Raw genomic sequence first — 24,487 nt, forward strand, 5'->3', positions numbered from 1 at the left:
GCCTCACTTGCTAGGAGGGGGCCCCTCTTTTATCCTTCCCTGGGGACAGTGGCATCAGCTGTGGCCTTCACAGGTGGTTCTTCTCTGCCTTAAAATTAACCAAGTGAAACTGTTACATGTTGTAGATTCTACCAAACTGTACCTGCAGCGGGAGGCAAGATGGGCCATTATTTCCAATAACTCCTGTATCTTGGCCCCTACTAACCTTCACCACAGGACCCAGCATTCACATTCCTAACACATTTAAATCCGAAGTGGGGCAGCAGGCACAAAGCTCTCATCAATGGCACTGCAGACAGGAACTCGCTTCTGAGGTGGCATCTCACCACCCTAGAAATACACAGCTGTGATTTAATAGCTGAAACAATACAGAGAGGAGTTCAGTGGTATGTAGTTTGCCAAACACTCATAAATCAGAGAGATGTTGGTGAATGGCAGAAACACTACAAGAAATACCCACAGAACAAGTTGTAGCCAGCTGCCACTTGATACTACAAAAATCTCCCACTCGTTGAGGGAAAATGGCTTGTACCCATCTACAGACAGCCATGTCCTTAAAATGAAACTGTCACTTCACAGTAACCTGGGACAAAAAGTTACCACGTTCCCCATGACTCAGGGGAGTTCCTACATAGCCAAACACATGGAGAGGCTAAAAATAATCACTAATAAAAATAAGCATGGAACCCCTCGATCACCTAATTAAGTTCAGACAGAACCAGTTCTTCAGCGGGCAAGTGGGACAACAGCACTTCACTGGAAGTCAATGCTGGGACTTGGAGTTCCATCACTACCCTCTTATTTTACCTATAACAGGTATGTTTTGATAGTCTGCAGTTCCCCATCACCCAAAGGGTGACTCAGAAGTCCCTGACATGCAGTCCCACCCTGCTCTGAGAAACCACGCAAAGGTAGCAGCAGTTGGAGAGGCTGCTCTGTCCAACGGGAGTGACTTGAGCTCTGCTGGTGCCAAACCCTCCTGCAGCCTGCACTGAAAGCTGCTTCTCCATCCTCCCTTTTATGTTTCCACCACCAAAGACAAAGCTTCCCAGTTCTGGATTGGGATGACTAATCCTTTTCTCAGAAAATCCGGACAATCCTACAGTATCATTAAAAAGCTTTATCATTTCCTGAACAAAAAATACCTATCAAAAATCTGTTACCTAGCAACAATAGTAACAATTATCAATGACAACCACCAGAACAGTCACAATTAATGACACCCCCAGCCCCCCAAGTCAAAGAGCAAGTTGGCAGCTGAAGCGAGTTAGCTGCTGCCTTCGGTATCGTTGGTCAGGCTTTCGGCAAGGTCACTTAGCCCAGCTTTGGTCAGCGCCGTGATCAGGTTATCAGGAGTTGCATGTGCACCCTCCTGATCCTGCCAGGCCACCAGCAGCTGCTTAGCTCTCATCTTCACATCCTCGCTGTCCAACTCAATCTGCCGGATATCAGAATCCTTCATTTCCAAGTAGGGGGCCAAGGCCTTCCACTGCTCCCCAAGCCTGTTCGCAAATAACTCGATCTGTTCGCCCGTCATGGCTTTGTCCCGTTGCACCTCTGGACCTGGGGGAAAAAGAGAAGGAATCAGTCAGACATATGGAACATCTCCAGACACTGCAAATTAATCTACCCTGATCTGCCCCAGTATAAATTTTCTGTTTATTTACTGACAGACTGACTCAGGCCTTTCCTGTGGTTGTTAAAACCTATTCGAGCTCCGAGAGCAGGTTTTTACAGATGTATTATTACCTGGGTTTCAAGAGGAATGTCCCTTATTGCCTGTGATAAAATCTTGCTTTTTGTGTTATCTCCTGTTATATTGAGAGAGAATTGCTACATCAGAACTACTTCCTCCAAACGAAAACATGAATTTTTACAGGCAGACTACAGTACTCAACACAAGTCAACTATAACATTAAAATACAGAGTAATCTTTACTATTTGTCTTCTGGAACTTTTTAGTCACTTTAGTCAAAGTTAACCTAGGTAAAAAAACCCATTTCCTTCCCTTTTTTCTCATGTTCCTATTGGCAGCAGGACTGTAACAGTAACTTTAGTGTGTAGTCCGTACTTTAAGGAATTTTCTGTCATTCTGGCATTGAGATAAAAATCATGGAATACTATGCTCTGCTGAAAAGCCAAGCGCTGCAGTGATTACACAGGTGGGTTTGCACATTCATAGCTTATCATGGTCTGCAATCTGTGGCTTACCACCTGTGTTTATTTCACAGTTTTAAACAAAAAACCCCAAAGACTGAATTACTTACATACAGAAATTAATCATATTCTTAATTTTTATTAAATATCTCACCCTTGTGCCACCTGAAGAGCCAGCTGGCATGGAGCAGAAGTTTCAATTCTGTCCAGTACTTATCAGTCACACTCATTTATCTGAACTCAAGTCACTACATCAAGGGGAAAAGATGGGAGATCCCAGACAACCAAACAACAAAAGCCCTCAGATGACTTAAGTCTAAGCACAGTGGTGTACAGCAGACCACAGCTCTGCCATCTTTGCTTTAAGACAATATTGAAAGAAAGATGTAAATCCCACACAGTGACACCACCAAGGCTGTGTTAATTAGCATTAAGCTAAAGAGAACTTCTCTACTATTGGCAAGGAGACTCTGGAAAAGGTCAAGTGCTGGATGGAAAAGGGCAACAGAACAGATTCACAGAGGCCCAAAGGTTTTCCACTAACAGAAAAAAGCCTTCAACAAAACTACCAGAGGTACCCAGTGTTTGGCTTCCACGACCTGCATATCCCACCTGCCCACGCTGGATCCAGGAGCTGGCACACGGAATTACAACATGCAAGGGAGAAGGTGTTGTGAGATGAAGGCATAAATGAGGATGGAAAAGGGCAGATTTAAAGAAAAAGGAGATGGACACCTGGGAGCAAGACATACCAGGGTTACAGGCAAGAGACAAACAGAATGGTTCGTGAAGGGGAATGAGCAAGGGATGATATCTGTTAGGAAGATTGCTCTTCTCACAAAGAAGCTTTTGCCTTTGAGATATTTTAAATGAAGAAGAAGTAAAGAACTCAGAGTTGGAATATATCCATTTTTGAAAGTCCCATAACTACCCACCCCAACAGGGACTATAGGAAGCAGTTAGCCTGGCAATTAGAGGGCAGAGAGAACAGGAAAGAGAGGAAAGGAGTGCTCAGGTAGGCTTTTACACAGCAATACTGGCGTTTCAGCTGTAAACACCTATTGACAATGTAAACACACACCACATAGCAGAAAAGGTGAAAGAGGCTCCTAATCAAACCGCTAATCCAACAAGTTGGATGCTTTCAGCACGGCAGGCCACGAGCCTGGGAGGTTGCTACTGGTGCCCCGTGTCCTGAAAAGGCTGCACGTTTTGGTACGAATGCTGGTTCAAGTCAGAAGCACTGGGGTACACAGGACTGATGGCCCTCAGTAGAAACTATGTTTAAACACAGCTTCTACAATACACATCAAGAGAAAAACTGAAAAGACTGAAAACATGCAAATCTTACTTTCGTTGTTTTCCTTCAATAAAGCATCATTATCTTCCTCATCTTCATCTTCACCTGTTTTTATTTCTTCAGAAGGAGGCTACAATGAAAGAACGAAACATCACTGGATGAACTTTGTATTAGAGAAATTTTACAGCTCTCTGGTTGTCTCTGGGATGTGTGTTAGAATGGAAAACCTGACATGATCCCACATGAGAATTAAAAATTACCCCACAGTCTCCTGCATCCAAAACACCAGTAACAAGTGCTCTAATAAAAGATATTTCTAACTAAAAAACCTAATAAAAGTATTCACTGACTTCACAGGATAACAAAACTAAGCATTACATAGTGAGCTTTATTACTTACTTGCTTAAAAAACCCCTTGCAACAAACTTTGAGGCCACTACTGATGAACATGTTTTTTTAAAAAAACTATTCTTCACTAAATTTATTCCTCACTTGAGAATTCCCCAAAGTTTTGATACTTTCAAATCTCTGGAAGGTGGCAAACAAATATGCAAACAAGAAACTTTTCAGTCTCTGATTTAGCTACTCATCAGTAAAATAGTTTCCCCTTTTTCTACATTTCAGCCATAGGCCTTATGTGCTTCTTGCCATAACATTTGGTACATGACAGTAACACCATCAGGAATATTGCATACGCTGTCATCTTAATGCATTAAACAAATTACAACACATTTCCCCTCCCTGTATTTTTTCTAAACCTGCTATAGCGTACAGTTAACTCCGATGGCTGGACAAACAAGAAACCTATATACTGCAATTGAACCTTTACACCTCAGTAGTTTCCCATTACAGACAAGGAAGGTCTCAATACAGAGGCAGCAGTTCATATCTGCAAGAAATTGCTGGGTTTTGTGCTAACTCAAAGGTTTAGAAAACACCTCCTTCCCCACTGCTGGCCTGTGTATATCACTGTGTATAAAAGGATCTGAAAGGCCCCTCCCTGGACTCAAATTTGTACTACTGAACACGGGAAGAGTTAATGCCTTAAATTTACAGCTTCACAAGGTCTATTTTTATTTTACATATTTTAAAAGTCAGGGAGCTGACAGAAGAGCTCTGGCAAACCTTGCTGTAAAGCTCTGGTAACACTTAGCACAGTACTTTCAGCTGCCTACACTGCCCCTTTTCCTGCCATCCCAGTATATTCATGAGCCATAACGCTGGCTTAGACCTTCCATCAACGTGGTTTGCACTGCAACACAGAACCCAAGTGGTTGGGCACAAATACATTCCTGCCTACCAACGGGATTGCCACAGCTGGGTTTTTTTCCACAGAATACAAGGCAGGGCTCAGCACTTACTTGGTTAGTCAATGTTTTTCAGTTTAGTGTTACTGGGATCTTCACAGATTACACTAATTTTATTTCTGATTTTTACTTTAGTGTACAAACTTTTTTCCTGGGTTTTTTTTTTTTTCCCCCTCTATGTTCGCATGTACCAAATGGACTGCAGAGGAACAATCAGGAAGTCAAATGAATTCAGAATTTATTATTATAGGATAATATTACTTACGGGCAGCTCCTTGGCTAATTTGATTACCATGTTTTCTAGATATTCAGGTAAACTCTTGAATTGTTGGTTTGTTGGCTGGAAAAAGTGGGGACTTCTGCGTGCCAGAAGTCTCAGTGCTCTCCAGCCATAGTTAGAATTGTTCACAGCCCTACAATAAAGCACAAGTTTGGTTGGAATCTAAAAAAAGCACAAAAAAAAAGATCTGAGACATTTAGAAATTAATATAATTCTGTCCAAACGTAAAAATTCTTTGTGCATTACTGGAGTCCTGCACAGATATTAGTATTGCTGACAACAGTCTGTTTTCTTTAACAATCCAAACATGAGAGATCAAAATCAAGTGAAATATGAAGATCAACATACTTATACTTATTTTCAACCATGTTTTCAGGGTCTGCTTGTTCAATAGCTTCTTCAAAAAATTCCTCCAACGTTGGCATATATTCCCTAAAAAATTAAATAAGAAGCTTTAATATGCTTCACAATCTACTATAAAATAGCTGGTTTTCAGTTCCTTCATACACATCTCAAGCTTATCCACTGAAGAAAAAAAAAAAATCCTCAAACCAACCCATTCAAATTTAACAACTGCAAATTAGCAAAGACTCTGTTTGGTACGTTTCTATAAAATTTATTTACTGAATAACCACTGCAGTGTAACAGCAGTCACTAGCACTGCCTATTATTATACATTTAAACCTTCTGCCATACCAAAAGGTGACATCAACATCTGTCAACAGCCTTCACAAAGCTCACAAGTGCTCAGGAGTCTAAAATGGTTGTTAGTTTTGTGAGATTTGACAGGATCAGTAAAACATGGCGATTCCCCCCAACCCCCTTTCAGTTCCATCTGCTCTTGTGGTTTCTTCTGACAGGTATTTAAACCAGCACAAAAGGAACCCTGACCTAAAAAAAAGAATAGAAATGATATTTCCAATGATCATGACAGTTTGCTGCTGTGAAGGCTAAAGGCCAGAGACACATAAGAGCTGTAGGTTACTGTGAGCCAAAATTCTCATAGGTGCAAAGCAAACTCATACTGATCTGTATTTGTGCTACCTAAGGCTGACAGAGATACATCTGCTTCTGCAAGGGAATCTAGTAATTAGTTGGAGCAAGGGGTAAAGCACACTGGTCTATAAATTCAATTTGGTTTTGAAGAACGTGTTTTGCCCAGGGCAGCAGTGCCCCATGCATGATTTAAGTGTAGCACTATCACTGGAACTAAAGCCAGCACCTTGAAAACCCATCTGATTTGAGTCCTGCTATGTTATCCCCAAAACAACCATCTGAAAAGACAGGTAAGGAAGTATTACCCCATTTGAAGGGAGATGTGAGGAACCAAAGCAAAAAGCTACATTCACTTGACCACGTGCAGTCATGAAGTCTGTCATAAAACTTGGCACTGAATCCAGACCCCATGGGATTTTCTCTTTCCTGTTTACCACGGCATGCATTTTTGGTTTACCTCCACTTGTTTAGTTTTTTTAATTTTTTTATTTTTAGGTAAAGACATTGTAGCACAATACAATCATGCATGGGGAATCAAAAGATTTGGACTCAAATACAACTTCACCTTCAGCCCTTGGCCTAGTACAGACAAGTATCCTGTCAGAGGCCTTCCTGTACAACCCAGCTCACAAGAAAGGAGAGCACTTCCTCTGCAAAGCTCTAAACCTCTGGAAAAGCAATTCCTCCACTCAGGACATCTGCACAGCTAGCAGCTCTCCGCAGGCAATCAGACTTTACAGCCACTACTAGAAGAGCTCTCTTTGGGAACTGTCCCATTCCTTTTCCAAATTTTCTTACTAGGTATTATGTGAGCACAGAAAGGGATTTTGCTATCTGTAACAAAATTATGTAGCAGAGTACATTTTAAGTATTTCCTACAATTGTGCAAGCAGAAGGGACAACCAATAATTGTGTTCTTCTACCTCTGCAGCATGAGTAGATCCGGTATGCACTGGAACAATGCCTGCCAGACAATTTCCTCTTATCTAGCATTGTTCAAAGCACAGGCCTACTTGAAAATCATAGCCAAATAGCATGCTAACTTCATTAGAGCCAGACTTGGCAATCTTCCTTCATTATATAAGGTAATTAATTATACAGTCATGCTCTACAAAATGGGAGTTTTCATCTGTTTTTTAGCTTAGATTTTACTTTACTAAGCAATGAAAATTACTGACAGTGTAAACACTAGAAGAAGCAAAGAAAACTGTAAGGGGATTTCAAGACAAAGATTCATACAACCAACTTCTCTCAAGACACAGTGAAATGACACACCTCCTAAGATCACCTTGTATACTTCCCTTTTCCCAATTTTGTAATAATTGTAATTCTCTAATTAAAGTGCTTAAAGTCAGGTTTAGACAATGACACACCCATTTTTTTACCTACCTACTCTCAGATTTACAAGCTTCCATGTTATCGGGACATAAATTCCAAAGGCGGGTCAGTTCCTCGCTGACAAGGGAAGCACAAACACACATTAAACTCCACATTCATCATTCTATCATTCCGCACTTACACACTGTTTAAAAGGGATCTACAAGAGAGCTGTAAGGAAAGGAAGCCTATTGCAAGTTTTAAAAGAATGATATATCCCTCAGCTGTTCTTTCCCGGCGGTTCCAAAGTAAGGAAGTTTAAAAATTACTGTATAGAAAAAAACGAAGAGTGGAAAAAAAACCCCATAAATTACCCAAAACCAACTAACCAACCCAAACACAGAAACCCTGTAAAGAAAAAAAAAATTCCAACGTACTTCCCCATAAGGATTTTTTTGTTTGATCCTTTTCCTAAGAAGTCCTCTGGAGCTGGCCTCTTTCTCACAGGCCTTGTTGGTTTAGAATCAGGAGGTCTAAACAAAAAAGGATGCTCTTTAGTATCAAACCACAAATATTCCGAGAGCAAAATAAATCCATTTCACCTTCAGATGGTGCTAAGTTAAATCATAATGAAAGTAATCAGAAGGACTGTGAGTCTCCAGTGGAAGGATGCAGGAGGGAAGAGGAGACAGAAGGCAAAGTAAGGATAAGGAAAGGAATCTGCCAGACACCAAAATTAGTTCACTCACAAATGCAAAGGTCTATCAGAGTCCCAATAAAGAAAAAGAAGGAAATCACATTTGTGCCAGCAGCACATATAAGTATGATCTACCCTGCTCCTGGGATCATCTGCTCTATGATTGCAAGGTCTCTTTCCCCAGCTGCACCTGATTTCATGGGATCAGAGAATGGAGATCCCAGACCACTGAGGTTAGGGCAAGACCTACCCAAGTTGAAACTCTGGATAAGATCTACAGGAGAATATTTACAAAAGTCAAATTTCATAGTTGTACTTCCTCACAAGCCCCCTGCAACAGTAATTTCTCTCTTCTCACAGTCCCCCTCCCTTTTTCTTCAAACAGTTTAAGTCATGAAGAGGTGGCTGCACCTGATCTCTCCAATAACAGGAAATCTTCAAAAGATAACGACCCAGATGCTCCTTACCACAAAGAGGCTACAGTCTGTGTGTACAATGAAGAAGGATGGAAGATGGATGTTTGATCACCCCTCTCAAGACAGTCTAGCAGACATCTGGAGTTGAAGTTTTGCCACTAGTTACCAACAAACTACACAGGAAACCTCTCAGTGGTGAAAGCCACTTGTCACTACCTTTCAGGTAAGTGATCACCACCAACTGGCAAACCTAATAAATAAATGGCATAAGAGAACTGTTGCACAAACTCCAGGTATGCTGGCCTGCCACAGCCATAACGCCAAAGGTTTCATTAGAGGCAATCCAAAATGGTATATGGGAAAGTCAGGCACTAAATTCTTCAGCCTGGGGTCTGCCAAAAGCAGGAGGGGACGTAACCTGCTTCAGTCTCCTCAGTACAACAAAGTGTTGCCATGAGACAGTGAGGAATGCACTCCTGAGAGCCCACACATCCATAACCACTTCTGACACAGTGGAAGCCTTAAGACTTTTGGCAGAAATCTAAGAGCCTTCTGCACACACTGAAGGGACAGGCAACTACACAAATCTCAAAGTTTTGCAAATGGTTAACACTCCTATGAACCATGGGTACCATATTTTGAAGGGAACCACCATTTCAAACAAGCAGCAAAAAGCTTCTACTTTGCAATACAGTTACCTTTCTTTAACAAAGCTTGGGCAGCCCTCATTTTTCCACGAGTTCCAGTTTTCTTCAGTATTTAATATATGCTGGGGAAACATAGAAAGTATTGCACATTATTAGGGTCATAATCAGTTTTGGAGTTGACTCCAAAGTTTTTAACTGAGCTACTAGAAGGGGAATACTTTGGTTTTAGGTTGTGTATTTCAGTCACTTTTTTGAAGGTCATCAGTATAATCTTTGACACCTGGTTTAATTTATTCAAAAATGGTATATCTCCTCTCTTCAATAACTGCAGGAAAGGCTTTACTTCTCCTAGTCTAAACAAGAAAATAGATGCAGTCAAAGTAAAGAAAGAAAGGAAAGCAAGAAGACAACTTTTTTTTTTAAATTTCACTTTTATCTTATTTCCATGTCTTTGGGCACTGCACTCCTGTCTGCAAGGATTTCTTAATTTTTAATAACCAATCTCTCCTGTATGTACACATGCATATATATGCATATTTCCATTTCTCTCCAGGAAAAGGAAGAAAAGAGCATTAAAGAAAGCATGGGAAAAAATACAACTACAAAATAAAACGATGAGACCTTTTTTTACTGAGATGAGGCAGAAGTTCTCGCAGATATAACACCTGTGTCCCAAAAGCTAGTTCAAGCTGAAACTGCTTTTTTATATGCTAAACAGACTTTGTTCAGACAGGCATTAAAGTACTTACCTCTACCATTTTTGAGAACCTTTCCCCATCTGGAGGATTTTCTGAAAGAAGCTATGAATAGGAGAAAGAAAAGTGAACCTCTTGCATTATATCCGTAGCAGAATGTGTAGGGAAAAAAAGCCCAAAGAAAATGGTGGTTACTGCTTCAAAGGTGGCTGATACAATATTACATGCTAAATATTCTTCCATGCCAGTTTTATATAAGTAGACACCGTACCAACCTGGTAAACTGCTTTTGTAGTATCTTCTATCCAAAGAGACTGTTCATCTGTTAGAACATAGTTTGAACTAGAATTGAAAAACAAAATAACACACCAAAAAGTGTCATTAAATCAGCTGGTTTTTGTTCTTTTTTTTTTAATTTTAAGAGTTTACTACACATCAAAATAGTGTTGAGGACACATTATTTACACTACATACCTTCTGAGGGGATCTGAAACAAAGTGCTTTGAATTTGCTCTGGTCTAGTCCCAGGGACTGACCATTTATTATGGAATTTATGGAATTAATTAGTTCTGCTTGGGGAATTTACTGTCAAGGTTTAGATTCATCCAATAGGAAGTCCATTTGTGTGATTCTAGACCACACCTTGATGTTGGACCCAAAGCACAGCAAATGGGGACAATGAAAAGCCTTACCTCAAAAAAAAAAAAAATCACCAAATGTTACATACATATATATACACACACCATTTGTATCTCATACCATCCTTGATCACTGCTTTTAATGAACATTTTAATGAATTGTGATTGAAATGACTGTCACCTCAACAGGACTGAACTCCAATTCAGAAGACCTGAATTCCATTCCTTCTCTGGCATTGGACTGCCTTGGTAAATAATCTATAGAATTAGGATGATGATCCTAACCTAGTTTACAAAGTTCTTTAGAAGCTATTTATTAAAAGCAGCATACTGCAGGTGAAAGAAAGCTGCTTTGTTAATGATGTCAATCATTATACACACATATGGCCAAGGGCACAGGAAATGAAGAGACGTAGAATTTTCTTCAGCATAACACTGAGATTAGGAAAATATAGGGTTTGGTTCTGTCCTGTTATATATAAATAAATGCAACATATATATATATATGTACGTATGTATGAATATATAAAAGCAACAATCACCATTGTTATTTCTTGCTAATTTAGAATTGTGTAGCACACTAGGAAAAAACAAATCAGCAACCAATGTCACATTACAGAGTCAATATAAATTCAAAATGATGCCACGCACAGATAACTTGCACTGGTCTAACAACTTGCTGCTGCCAAAGACAGTCTCCTCCCTGTATTTACCAATCCAAGGCTCCAAGTTTCACAAGAACCTCAGAACAAGTACACAAACTCTATTTTGGTTTATCTCCAAGTTTCTAGTTCCCCATCCCCAAAACACAAAATATTTTCACATTACCTTTTAAATTTGACCTGTCCCTTTAGATACTGAAACAGTATTAGGTACTGCAACAAGATGTGACGCCGGAAGTTACTGTCACTCAACTGTAAATCCATCAGCTAAACAACCGCAACAAAAGAATTACACATTAATGAGACTAAACATGCGTAAGCGTAAAAATACACCAAATGTTTCTGATAAACTCCACGGGGACTATTTTTACAACAAGATCATGATAAGTCTACCCAGCATCACCTGTACTTTCATGACAGCACTTCATAAGGTACTAAGATGGGTAAACTGTCATCTAGCGCACTTTAGGAAAGGGCATCGAAATTTCTAATTGAATCATTTTTTTGAAAGCATGAGGAACTTCCTGTAAAAGTATCCCTAGATTTTTGTTTAACAATTTTATAGTGCTGGATTTAACAACATTGACTTGGAAGTGAACAAGATTTTGGAAAAACAAATATTCAGATATTTCATGCAGCTGAAGGACAGCTCATTCCCTTTTCCTATGCACTACTCACTACAACATGTGGATTTGGCTACCACAGAAGTATTCACTCTCATCAATGCTTGCACAGTGACACACTGCTTGGTTTCTATCCTGTACGTTGCAGCATGATAGATCATACAAAGTGAACAATTGAAGAAAAAGGCCTTTGACTATTGGGTGTTAATTAGGTTCTGTATCTTCTATAACACATTATTTAAAAATTGTCAATATATAGGTCAAAGGCCTATGATGAATTTACTCACTCTTCTAGTCCAGAAAAACTCATGCTGCACCGAGATTCCCTTTCTGTCATCTACTAATGCACGCATTTAAAAGTTTAAGTTACATAGTATTCCAAAAAGAAGACAACAATTTTAGGATTAAATTCAATAGAACGCTGTAATTTTGGATTTACAGTAACAGAATAAAACCCTCTCAAGATATTTTTGAAAGCAATTTTAAACAGGACCATTATGGAGCAGAAAATATAGTTAGCACATCAGACAAGTTTTGAAAATGTAATTCTAAAGGCAACAAACAGATCTTTAAGTATTTACTCTGTTTTAACCTCTTTTTATAAATGCACCATTACAAATGAAATGCAATAAACAAATGGCAGCTTTACTGCAGACTCTTATTACACAAATAGAAGTCCCTAAATCATTAATTAAAAGAGGCAATCCAAAAAGAATAAAATATATCTATCTAAATGAAGTGATCAAACAGTGTAATGGGATACTCAGAGAAACTGCAGAGTCTCTATCTGTGGAGTCATTCAAAACCCAACTGGACACAGTGCTGATCCACTGCTCCAGCTGAGCAGTTCCTTCCAACCTCAACTAGCCTGGGATTCTGAGAAGAGTAATCACATACCTTTTCACTAGTTAGGAACTTTGCAAAATATACATGTTCTCCTCCTGTTTTTAGTTCTTCCAACTTTTTTCGGGAAGCCTGAGTGTCATCCAACTTGTAACTTTTGAACACAGCCAAAACTTCTTCTGAGTACTATGAAACACAGTTATTTACCACATGAGTAGTTAGAGAATTACTCTAGTCTTAATGCCAAGCAAGTAAAATGATTTGTAAACTTGCTACCAGCCCACTGAAACAACACATTTGCTACCAAAATGTAGGACCTTTCTGAACACAAATGACAGTGAAAATGTTATCATGTCAGAATATCTAATCATATGAATATTTAAAATATGCTAAGAAACACAACATTTTGGGTTGTGAACAGTGCACAATTGCTTTGTTGTTTAGATGTCATGAAGAAAAAAGGTTCATGTGATGATAGTGCTACATTAATAAAAAAATTTCATCTGAAAGACTTAAGACTGGCCTTCTTCAGTTTTTGAACTGCACATGTGGTGGTTTTGTGTGGTTTGGTTTTTTTTCTTTTTTTGACCCCATTAGTAGGTCTCATTAACTAGATTTATATTAGGATATCTGAAAAGATGTCACCTCTTATTACCAGAACACAGAGAATGAAGATTAAAAAAACCTAGGCTTCTTGCTATTAAATAAACACTGAGTGACAAATTGTGAAGGAACAGTAGCTTAGCAATAAATCATCCTCAATGTTCATACTAAGCAAAACTGAAACAGCTAGCTGAAGGGGACATACATTCAAGTCATTGCTTCTGTAAAGAGATTTGCTTCACTAGAAACCAATATTCAGAATCCCACTGGGATCAATATGACTATTCAAAAGTAAGAGCTAGATAGGCTATTTATCTGCTCAGAGTAAAAAAAAACCCAAACCCTCAAGTTCTGCTTTTTGCAGCTGATAAATCACAAAAAAGCTACTTGTGGCACTGTTGCAACATGTGAAGTCTTTTTGTTATTGACTTACACAAGTTATATTAGGGGGTTTATCGTACATCTTAATACACTGTTTACAGTCAAAAGCTCAAATGCACTTCCTCGTGCACTATCATTTTTCAGTGGCATTTTCCAAAGGCCTTTGAACTGTTCTGTGCTTACACAGTCACTCTGCTACCCCTATAAACTGACTTTTACTTAGGCTGAATGGTTGAAAGCATCTACTCAGATTACCTTAAGGAAAGTTTTCCATGACACCTTCTCATAGCACTGCACAGGATTCCTAAAATAATCCTGAAGTGACCAGAATTTTCTATACAGGTTATAATCTATTGGAATGGAACTGTGGGAAAAAACAAACAAACAAACATATTGAAAGTGATATACTAAATTCAAGTCCATTCAGGAATGCACAACCCCAGAAAATATCATTCATTTCGGAAGTGAATTAATGAGTCTGTAGTGAACCCTTACAGAGAAATCTGTAACTTAGAATTTGTCCCTAAAAGAGTTTTCCGTCCAGTCTATTGCTACTTTCTCATCATAAAAGCAAAAATAGTACAAAAAAGGGATCCTAGGAGTTTTTCACTATCTGGGGGATGAAGAAGAGTACAGCCTTTTCTCCCAAAAGCATATACAGCATATATTCAAAATCCCTGGATACATCTTATCACAAGTGTTGTCAAGGGAATCTGGAAAACTGTCAAAACCAGAGTGGTACTCAGACGGGGTATGCAACATTTTCAAATCTGTACATTTTTTTCTCCTCTAGGCAACTCCACTTAAACAGTTAAACCACTGCCAGGTCTCTTAACTGATTAAATAATCTTGAGAGGACAGGAGGTAAGGAGAATTCTGACCACAACATCTAAAGATATTTCCCAAACAGCTTTTCACTTTCGCTTTATAAAGCTTCGTTTAAATTTTTAAAATTTCTGTAAACTCACCAACTTGTTGGTGCTTCATCATCTCCCATTTCACCTTCTTCTACGTCCATTCCTTCTTCTCTCTCCTCAGCGTGCTAACAGGAAAAAATAATTTAAAACTTATGAAACACCACCACAATTTGGACACAGTTCTCACAGTGTTCTTTTTTATAAACGTACTATTACACTTTAGATCAGAAAGCTTAAGCTCGTAACTCAAAAGATCTCTCAAGTACTATTACCATATAATGTGCAACAAATTCTTGTCTTAATACCTTACTAAACTTTGCAACGACAGCCTGACTTCTCCTGGAAAAAGCTGAAGGGACTGCTCTATCCTCCGTACACTGTGGGGAAAACTTTGTACAGTAAGTGACACTGTTTTTTGCTCACAATCTAATCAACCTTATTCCCCTCAAAGTGCACAGTTTAATGTACCAGGTAACATGCCCGTGTCCCAGATCAACAGCTCAGCCTGGAAGAGGGACAACCAAGTGACAAACATACAGTCCCAACCATTAACCAGAGTAGCACATTTTTGTGCAAACAATCTTACATGTTTACTGCAGAATGAGTGAAAAATGACATAGGAACTTTCACCTTCTGTCCCAGAGTGCTCTCATGTTCATTGGTATTGAAAACAGTGACATTTTCCAGGTTAAACTGACTCTGCAGGTTAAGTCCTGTGAAAAACATAGGGTCAGTCTTAGAAGCTTTGAAATTCCCAAGTCTGTTAATTCAGTTGATTGTTTAAGAGATGCTGACACTAAATTCTCAGTATTCCAAGCTTCTCACAAGCATTCAAAGCTTGTGTTTGAAATCAAAGCAAATGAAAGTCACAATAACAAGGATAGAGACAAGAACTAAGATACAAGTGCAAAGTGATCTTCTCCAACTGGATTTGGTCTGCAATCATCACAAACTTAAAAGATTGAGCATATTTAGTCTTGTTTAGATGTTAAGTGTGATGCAACACAAAAAATCTCACCTGACTTTTCCGAAAGCGGAAATAACCTAGCCAAGAACAGCTGAATTCTTCCACAGAAGACCGTGTTTTGTGACTTAGATAATCTTCTAAGGAGGTCTAAATATTGTAAAAAGTAAAGGATATTAGTAGTTATCCCTTTTTTCATTTCTCATGCAATAGCATTCAAGCCTTGCTAATTACATGACCCACAGAGCTAATGAATGGAAGCTCAGATTTGTAAATTTAAATGCTGGTAACTCTCTCCGATCACACATTTTTTCCAAACGCATTCTACCAATCCTCCTAACACCTTTAACACCAATAAAATATAAGTTCAAATGAAACCTGTTCTTCTATAATGACCTCCACTGATGGAAAGAGTTCCCTGAGGCCAGAATGACTTTCACGTTAATTAGCAAGACTCATGAATATCTGTGGAGTGATGGAAGTTATAACTTTATTACTTATTGAACACATCTGAATTTAAATCGAATCATTAAATTCACTTTCATTTGCTGAGAATTGAAGTTCTTTAATTCTGCTTCTCCCTCCCCGATGCCCCGAAAAACTACAACTCACCATTGCACATTCGTAGCAAATAATTTTTCCCTGCAGAGTAAAAAGTATTCTGAAACAGAGTAAAGGTATTTAGAACATTAAAAACCTTTAGAACATTTAGAACCTTCTTGAGTAGATATTAATTCAATTAAAAGCTATGACTAAATATGAGTCATTCCTACTGATAACTCTAAATTCAAGTCTTCCCTTAGATAACAGGCAGGTTTCACAAAAAGGCAGCATAAAATAAGCAGTCGCATAAAACACATTTAAATCCAGCCTTCATACAGAAAAACCATATGTGACAATGAACTATAAGAAGAGCATCCAGTTTTTTTCCTGGAACACATTAATTTTTACACTCATTGCCTTTATTATTCCATGTATTAATTATACAAATAAGCAAAACACACACACAAAAGATTCAGTACTAGTACTGAATCACTACTTCATTCACAGTACTAGTAATTTGGCAGCAGAAGAAAGAAAATGGTAGATACTTGAATTAATGATAAAGAACAGTTTGTGAATATGAAGGGCCACGATGTTATCTGAAACAAAGCAGCCTAAATGAATGACTATGGGAAGTAGTCCTGGTTAGAAAATGCAGCTTACGAAAACTTTGAGAAAGCGAAATGATTTTCAGGTGTTGCCTATAGAGTTACTGACACTTAACCTGTCAGATGCAAAGACAGTTAAAATCCATTTGTAAAAACGGGTCAGGCAGACAGAAGGTTTGGCAAAACTATATAACATTTTGGAAAAATACCTACTGATTTCCATGTAGCAACATTTTTCTCCACAAAAGTGAAAATTTTGTCACACTGATCCAAAGGGAGGCAATCCAGAACATCCCCCAAAAGCACAAAAGGAGTTGATGCAGTGCAGATACCTACAAGGAACAGGGAATATTTTATTCAACAAATTTGAACTGAAATGCAAAAAATAAAGATGCATGGCACTTGAGGGACATTAAATTAAACAAAAAAAAAAAGTAAGAAAAAAGTTCTCCTGGGTTCCTACAAACCCTAACAAAAAGTTTGGGCTAAATCATGAACTTTCATTAAAGCTATTTCTATATACAGACATACTCAAATGAGCTTTACAAGAGCTTTGCATTAATGTAAAACAAATAATAAAAAATAACTGTTCTAAAGACCTAAAGTCTGAAATAATGTCGCACCTGTTTGCAGACTGCAAGTGAACTCTTTCAGACTTCTAAATCCACAGTTAGTCAGTCTGCACCCACCCATGAAGCCTGAGAGCCTTTTCCTCAAGTAAAGCACTGCTAAAGTAGTGCTCCAAGTCTGTCTATCCATGCTTGTAGGCAGTATCAGCATTCCTCGTAATCACAGGTCAAGTTATTCCACAGTTCATGAAACATACATGTAGTTCAGCTATACCTACTAAAAGAAACCAGTATTTTATCTGTAATGTGAACAAATAAACAAGGTGAAGAGCGCAAAATACACTTCAGAAGAGATCAGCACGCTGATTTCTGACACAAAAGACAGTTACAGAAACAGATTCAAATATCTAAAAACCAGTCATGTACTGCCTCAGTGGTCTCATCTCTGAAATTACGATGGGATAAATCTAAGCATTTTAGAGTGGACAAAGACAGAAAATGCTAATCATGCTGCAGTCAAAACCATGCATCTTTCTCTATTACAAAAAAAGGAGAAAGATTCCAACACAAATCTCACACATATACCTGAATTTGATTATATTATACCTAATTTATCTTGTGAAACAAACTTAATAACCACTAGCATAAGGGCCACATATTACAAAAGCTAGCCACTCTAGATGACTTAGAGAAATCATGATTTTAGAATTCCCCTAAATGGTCTCTAAAACTGCCAACAAATTCAAAAGAAAGATGCTCACCTTCTGTGACTCCATTAATAGCAAGAGATATAATTGCCAGGAGATTGTCACATGGAGCTTTGTTTATCTAAACAAAGAAAAGAGTGTTAAATTTCTCTATTCTGACCTAAATGCATCTAACAGAACTAAAATTCTTGTTTTCAAGTAGGCAAATTTTAAACAAATACTGATGCTCAATTTTCCCAAACTTTCAACTATTAAATTTGACCTGTCAGTTAACTATATGAAGTTTTTACTGAGGAATCATTCCTGAATGCTTCCTGCCACTAGAGACCCTAATGAGCAGAGTCATTTACCCCTGAAAATTAAAAGCCAACATTCAGACTTCATTGAAGTATTAATTTGATCATACGTTATTTGATTCCTTTCATCTTTCTTTTCTGACAAGCTGACAAGGCAGCTTTGTTACATGCTAGTAAAAAATCACAGAATCACTGAATGGTTTGGGTTGGAAGAGATCTTAGAGATAATCTAGTTTCAACCCCCAGACATGGGCAGGGACACCTTTCACCAGACCAGGTTGTTCAGAGCCCCATCCAACCTGGTCTTGAACACTTCCAGGGATGGGGCATCCACAGCTTCTCTGGGCAACCTGTGCCAGTGCCTCACCACCCTCACAGTGCAGAATTTCTTCCTAATATCTGATCTAAACCTACCCTTTCCACCCACTCTTAAAGTACAGTTGTAGAAAAATGCATATTTACGAATTGGAATTTTAAGACATAGCAGACTTTCATAAGCATTACAAAGAACTGCTGGAAAAGGCTCAGCCAACAGCTCTCACTATAGTGTGGTGTCTGTAAATTCCACCAATCTCTTTAAACCATTCATATTCAATCTTAATTACCTAACTACTACATAGTTCATGTTTGTTTTAATAAACAGTGTTTTCTTATACTAAGTTGCTATTAAATTAATATATTAGCCTGCAAATAGAAATTTGAGGTTCAACAAGAGATAGGCTGCAGCAGTTTAAAGTACTTACTATTTCTTCTTCCACAACAACTCTAAAAGCTTGATCCAAAGTGCACTTCTTCTCATTTTCACTGAAATGCAAACATTCCACCTTAGTTAGTAACAATCATTAGGGACAAGATTACCAAAAGCTATCCGAATAGGCACTTTTTTAAAAGCAAGTGACATTTACTTACCTCCCAGGAACCTGGTTAAATGCGCTCAACAACGGCTTGATGTTGTCGTTAATCAGAGCCTCTCTGGTGGATGTCTACCAAAATGCACAGAAAGAAAAGCTACAAAACCAGTACAAAACCAAAAGGATGTCCTCCTTCCTCTGACAGTGGAGAGAAATACTAAGGACTCTTTCTACCACACCCCATGTGTCAGTTTACAGCAGGAACTTCGTATCAAGAAAGGTAAATAACAAGCGCACAGGCATGTGAGCTGGTAGAGCTGGTAGAGCACCACACCTCAAACCTGGGCTAACAATGTGGTGAAAATAGTATTTCTAAGGGAAACACAGAGGAACACACTGTTGTGACCAATGCTCTATCTACCACAGTCTCACGTCCCACACATACAGCTTCAGGTGGTTGTGGCGATTTGGGACATGAATCACAGAATATTCTGAGTTGGAAGGGCCCCACAAGGATCATCGAGTCCCCCTCCTGGCCCTGCACAGACAGCCCCAAAAATTGCACCCTGTGCCTGAGAGCCTCTCTGTCCTCAAGGGAGTCAACAGCTCCCAACTATGTATCATCTGCAAACTTGCTTAGTATCCCTTCAAGTCCTGCGCTCAGGTTGTTTATGAAAACGTTGAAGAGCACATGAGTCCTGTTTAACAAGATGGTCTAAACATTACTACTTCCTGTTACAAAACTGATCTAATGGATCGAGTGCCTGTGCCTCGACCACTTCTGTGCAAAGCCCATCCTCTTGTTCTACAAACTGAGCCGCAAACGAAGGGATCCAGAGGCCTAGGCACACACCCAGCTCCCCTGCACCGGCAAGGGAAAAGCACCATTCAGCAGAGGCGCAAAGGAGCTAAAAGCAACATGCTCGGACGTTTTTGCTGCGGGGACCACGCTGTAATGTATTTTACGTTCATTTAAAATTTACATTTTACATACTGTAAATTTTTACAGTAACGCAAAAACTGTATTTTACATTAATTTATGTTACTCTAAAGGCTGACTCCCGCCTTGGCTGGGCCGGTGTGCGGCCCCATCCTCACTCTCACACCGCTGTATCTCAGCTCCTTGAAGGAGCGCCCGGGCCGCTCCTCGGCGGGAGCCCCGGCCGGGCCCGCGGGCCCAGAGGCGCCCAGGCACAGCCCTACACCGCAGCTTCCCGCCCGCCCGGTCCCGCTCTGAGCGGCAGGCCTGGAGGAGGGATGGATGGGGGGGAAGGCCAGGAGGCGGGGGAGCCTCACCGTGAAGCGGAGCCGCGCCTCGGGCAGGCTGAACAGCGGCGGCGACATGTTCCCGGCCGGGCGGCGCTGGCGCTCCGCGGCGCGCGCCGATGACGCCGTAACCCCCTCCTTCCGCGGGAAGGGGGAGGAGCGGGGAGTGAGGCCGAGTTCGTGGGAGGGGAAGTCGTGGAAGCACGGAGTAGTTTCGGTTGGAAAAGACCTCCGAGGCCATTCAGTCCGGCCGTTAACCCAGCCCTGCCAAGCCCGCTACTGAACCGTGCCCCAAGCGCCACATCCACACGCTTGTTGAGCGCTTCAGGGATGGTGACTCCACCGCTTCCCTGGGCAGCCTGTTCCAGTGCCTGACCACACTTTCAGTGAAGCAGTTGTTCCTAATTTCCAACATATAAACCTCCCCTGGCGCAACTTAAGGCCATTTCCTCCTCCCGTTCCCTTATTACCTGGACGATTCTCTCTCTGCCCCACCCCCTCCCCCTGCCCCCTGCCACAACCTGCTCTCAGATGGTCCTAGAGAGCGATAAGGTCTCCCCTTGATGTCCAGGCTTTCGAAACATAAACTACTTGTCGGCAGAATTGCCTTCTTGAAGTTAAGGGCTTGACATGCTTCAATGGTCTCAGATCTAGGGGGAGGTTAACAAAGCTTGAGGAGAAGGATGTACTGCTGATAGTGAACACAAAGAATGCAGAATTTACAGGGCACAAGAACATTTGGCAGAACTCGAGATAAGGATGAAACTAACAAAGCCAACTCAACGCCTGTGTTGAAATCAGCTGTGACAGGATAAGAGGTAATTCAGACGGGGAGATCACAACCACCGACTCATAGCCCGCCGACTCAAGAAATCCACCAACCCAAAAGAAGAGAAAGACTGAACTTGTCTTCATCATCATCATGGCTAGGCTTCGCGAATGGAGATTTGGGAAGGGCTCTACCCATGTTTGTTACAAGCGTGTTGGTGGCTAAAAAGGCCAATACGAGACAGGCACATCCGGTTGCAAAAGGCACAGCAGAAAGACTCCTTAGGAGATATATTCTGCAAGACACGATTCTTTCTGCGTTTTTTCTCAAGAGTGATCCCGTGTGCTTTCTCAAAAGCATCAGCAGCATTATAGATGGTGTGTCTCCAGACCTCCCGATTGGAGGCCAGAGTAGACCAGTTATGTTGATCAATATGACCAAGGCTGAGATGTTGTTTCAGGGAGTCCTTGTATCTTCTCTTCAGGGCTCCTCTCATGTGGCAGCCGGTGGCTGTCTTGGACTAATTAGTATGACAACAGAGGGAATCATTTAACCAAAGATAGAATACTAATTAATAACAGTACTATGTAATTTGAAGCCAATGAGCATTAATACCTTTGTTTGCTACAATGTATAAATAGTGGAAAGTTTGGGTAGTCAGTGTGCAGCCTTTGTGGATTTGCCACCCAGCATCCCTTTGTGCGCAGAACTGTAAATAAGATTGGCCTCTTGCACACCGGGTGAAAAACCTATTTTGGGACAACCACCTCAGTTTCCTCAGCCAATCCTCATCAGACTTGTACCCCAGACTCTGGCCAAATTGAAAATGACTTTACAGGTGTGGCTGTTTTTGTTTTTTTTTTTATAAACCACCCTAGAGCCACAGTCTGCCACCATTTTCAAGTATTGCTGAAGTAAGAATGATTACATATTTTTATATCATTGGTTAAATCACCTCAGTGCTGACAATTTACAGGTTGAGCAATAGTGTACAGATACCTCCTGAGTGACAGAAATGTTTCCAACAGAAATTAGACTTTTCATGATCACAGAATCAGAATCATCGAATTGTTTGGGTTGGAAGGGACCTTGAATGTTTCCAGGGACGGCTCATCTTTCCCCTCTCTAGAACTGCTAGAAGGCCAAGCCCCAGTGTAGTTTCCCAGGTTTCCTTAGCCTGATGTTTGGTGTCTGGGCAAAAAGCTTGGGTACTGCCAAAGTCTTGTTCATAAGTGGGAAAAAGCTCAGATATCCAATATCCTGCTCATATCGAAAGAGGCAAATAGTATTAAAATAAAATTTATGGTTATTATTAAAAGGAAATAAGGAAATATTTAAAATAATGTATTAAAGGATAGATGGGAGTATGTGGTTTGCTGCCTTTTCTTTTTTTTTTTTTTGGTGTCGTGTGGCTGTAGCTAGTTTTTGTACCGGGAGGGGGAAGTGTTTGCCCAGAAAAGGAACGGGCAGCATGAGGGGCAGGTTGACCTGCGCTTGGGTGGCTGGCGCCGACGCTGCTCTGCTAATGGGGAGCTGGAGGCACGCTGCCAGCCCAGAGTTTGTCACTTCATCTAAAATTGAAACCATTATTTCACACTGCCTAAAAAATGTGGGCTATGTCAGAGCCATGCCAATTCGTTTCAAATCATGGGGAAAGGGGCTTCGTAACACTGAAAATAGGCTCCACATGATCTATCTTTTTGAATGAGTCACCTGCATATGCTGTGAGACGTGCTGAATGTTATTCATTCAAGCTTGGAAGAAAGTTTATTTGGTCATTTTTTTTTGCAAGGCTTTTTCACTACTTTTCATCTCTTATTTTGATAAATTAAACCATATTATCAGCTGAATAAAAGGCTATTCTAAATAAATAATTTGAGATTATTCTAGCCGCCACCTCTTGCTGTATGAAAGAGAACCAAAGAGCTCTCTGAATTCGCTAAAACAAAAAAAAAGCTTTTAAACTTTTACAAGAATAATAGAGAGAATTACAAGCGTTCTAAGGAGATACTATCAAAATAAATGGAGTCTTTTTTAGAATACAAATGTTCCTTAAACCAAGACTGATGTTGTATGTGAATAGAGAGAAGCATGCTGAAAACAGTACAGTATACTTGTTAGTGCATAAAGCATAAATGAAGACTTTTTTTTTCTTGGGGTAGGAACAGATAAAGAGGAAGAACAATGATTTATTAGTGTTTTATAGCCACCTCTTGTTCAATACTGAATTTTTCCTATATTTGGAACAAATGCTTGTTACTTTCTCATAGATCTCATGCAGAGGAGCCATCAACACAGAGCTGTTAGTGCTCATGTTGGGTTATCTACAAACGAGTCTAGCAAGCTGGCTGCAGTGTCTGAAGAAGTTAGCACCCCAGCAATTGCTGTGCACCCCTGGTAGAGATCACTACTTCAATAGCAATGTCACCAACATGTCACTTCTGTTTGCCACTTGGTGTTGTCACAGTGCAAAATCTGACAACATCGCTTAAAGCCATCTTCATCATCCATTAATAGAGATGCCAAACCATGCAATGGACTGGCAGACAAAAAACTGCTCTCTTTTTGGGGATCAGAAATTCAGTCAGAGGAGTAGTAGCGCCATGTACGTGTAAAGTAAAATGCCACAACTGTTTTGGATGTGAAGAGGGATCAGTGTCCTAAGTTAGCTAGCAAGATGTTAGAAAAGGCTGTGTCTTCTAGTATGTACTGGGTGGGAAGCTAAGAGGGGAACAAATGAGTAAATATTACTTTCTTTGAAACAATTGTAAAAAAAATTTTTTTCAGCCCAGATTTAAATGCTGTCACCATCTGAGAGCTGAGATGGATGAAAACAATTAACAGCAACAGTATCTCGGGACATCTCTATAGTTAGAGAGTAGCTGATAGAACAGCGATTGTATTATCTTATATCAAAAGGTTGTGTAGTTTGATCTACAAAAACCTCACCCAAACCAGATGCTGTCTTTTGGAATAAAATCCTATTCCAAGGCGAAATTGAGTTTCCATTTTAATTTCTGGTATCATTCGTACAGAAGGGTATATTTGGAGACTCCGAAGCCTTCCATTTCTGATGGCACTAGGGAATAGTGCTTTGTTCTCTCCTTCATTACCCACCCTTGTGCTCAAGTACTTTTCTTCTCAACCTTCTTCCTCCCCTACCACCTTGCACTCCATCCAGTGTAGAAGTACTGGCATGAAAGTCAATAAATTACCTTATTTGCCTAGTTTAAGTAGCTTACCCATTATTTCCAAGCCAGTCACGGGAAGTTGCACAAGGTACTTTTATCTTTTAAACAATGATAAATACAAGCTGTCTTACCCTAAGTACTTAATTTTAAGGTGGCATCCTGTCAGCCACTTTAGTTTGTTATTGACTGTGAGATACAATTAATAATGTGTGGACTGATGAAGGAGAAGCTAGATTAACACAAA

The 24,487-nt window shown here is 39.9% G+C and overlaps 1 protein-coding gene across 5 annotated transcripts; it reads right to left on the reverse strand.

Moving 5' to 3' along the window:
- Positions 1-303: 303 nt before the first annotated feature.
- On the reverse strand, positions 304-20,418 carry THOC1 (THO complex 1). 5 transcript variants are annotated; one of them, XM_027731230.2, is made up of 22 exons: positions 20,314-20,418; positions 19,076-19,149; positions 18,910-18,970; positions 17,925-17,991; positions 16,808-16,926; positions 16,056-16,104; positions 15,498-15,593; positions 15,110-15,192; positions 14,785-14,856; positions 14,531-14,604; positions 13,818-13,926; positions 12,633-12,764; positions 11,279-11,379; positions 10,088-10,154; positions 9,867-9,917; positions 9,169-9,239; positions 7,795-7,890; positions 7,430-7,495; positions 5,393-5,476; positions 5,030-5,177; positions 3,509-3,587; positions 304-1,563 (listed from the first exon to the last, which is right to left on the reverse strand). In XM_027731230.2, the coding sequence occupies exons 1-22, from the start codon at positions 20,359-20,361 to the stop codon at positions 1,268-1,270; spliced, it is 2,043 nt and encodes a 680-aa protein (XP_027587031.1). In that variant the 5' UTR covers positions 20,362-20,418; the 3' UTR covers positions 304-1,267. The 5 variants fall into 5 exon arrangements, with proteins under 5 accessions (XP_027587031.1, XP_027587033.1, XP_027587032.1 ...); XM_027731232.2 differs by lacking the exon at positions 14,785-14,856; XM_027731231.2 differs by lacking the exon at positions 9,867-9,917.
- Positions 20,419-24,487: the final 4,069 nt, after the last annotated feature.

This window comes from Pipra filicauda, unplaced genomic scaffold (assembly GCF_003945595.2).
Source record: "Pipra filicauda isolate LSUMZ 115617 unplaced genomic scaffold, ASM394559v2 scaffold154_size2910363_pilon, whole genome shotgun sequence".
NCBI classification, from domain to species: domain Eukaryota; kingdom Metazoa; phylum Chordata; class Aves; order Passeriformes; family Pipridae; genus Pipra; species Pipra filicauda.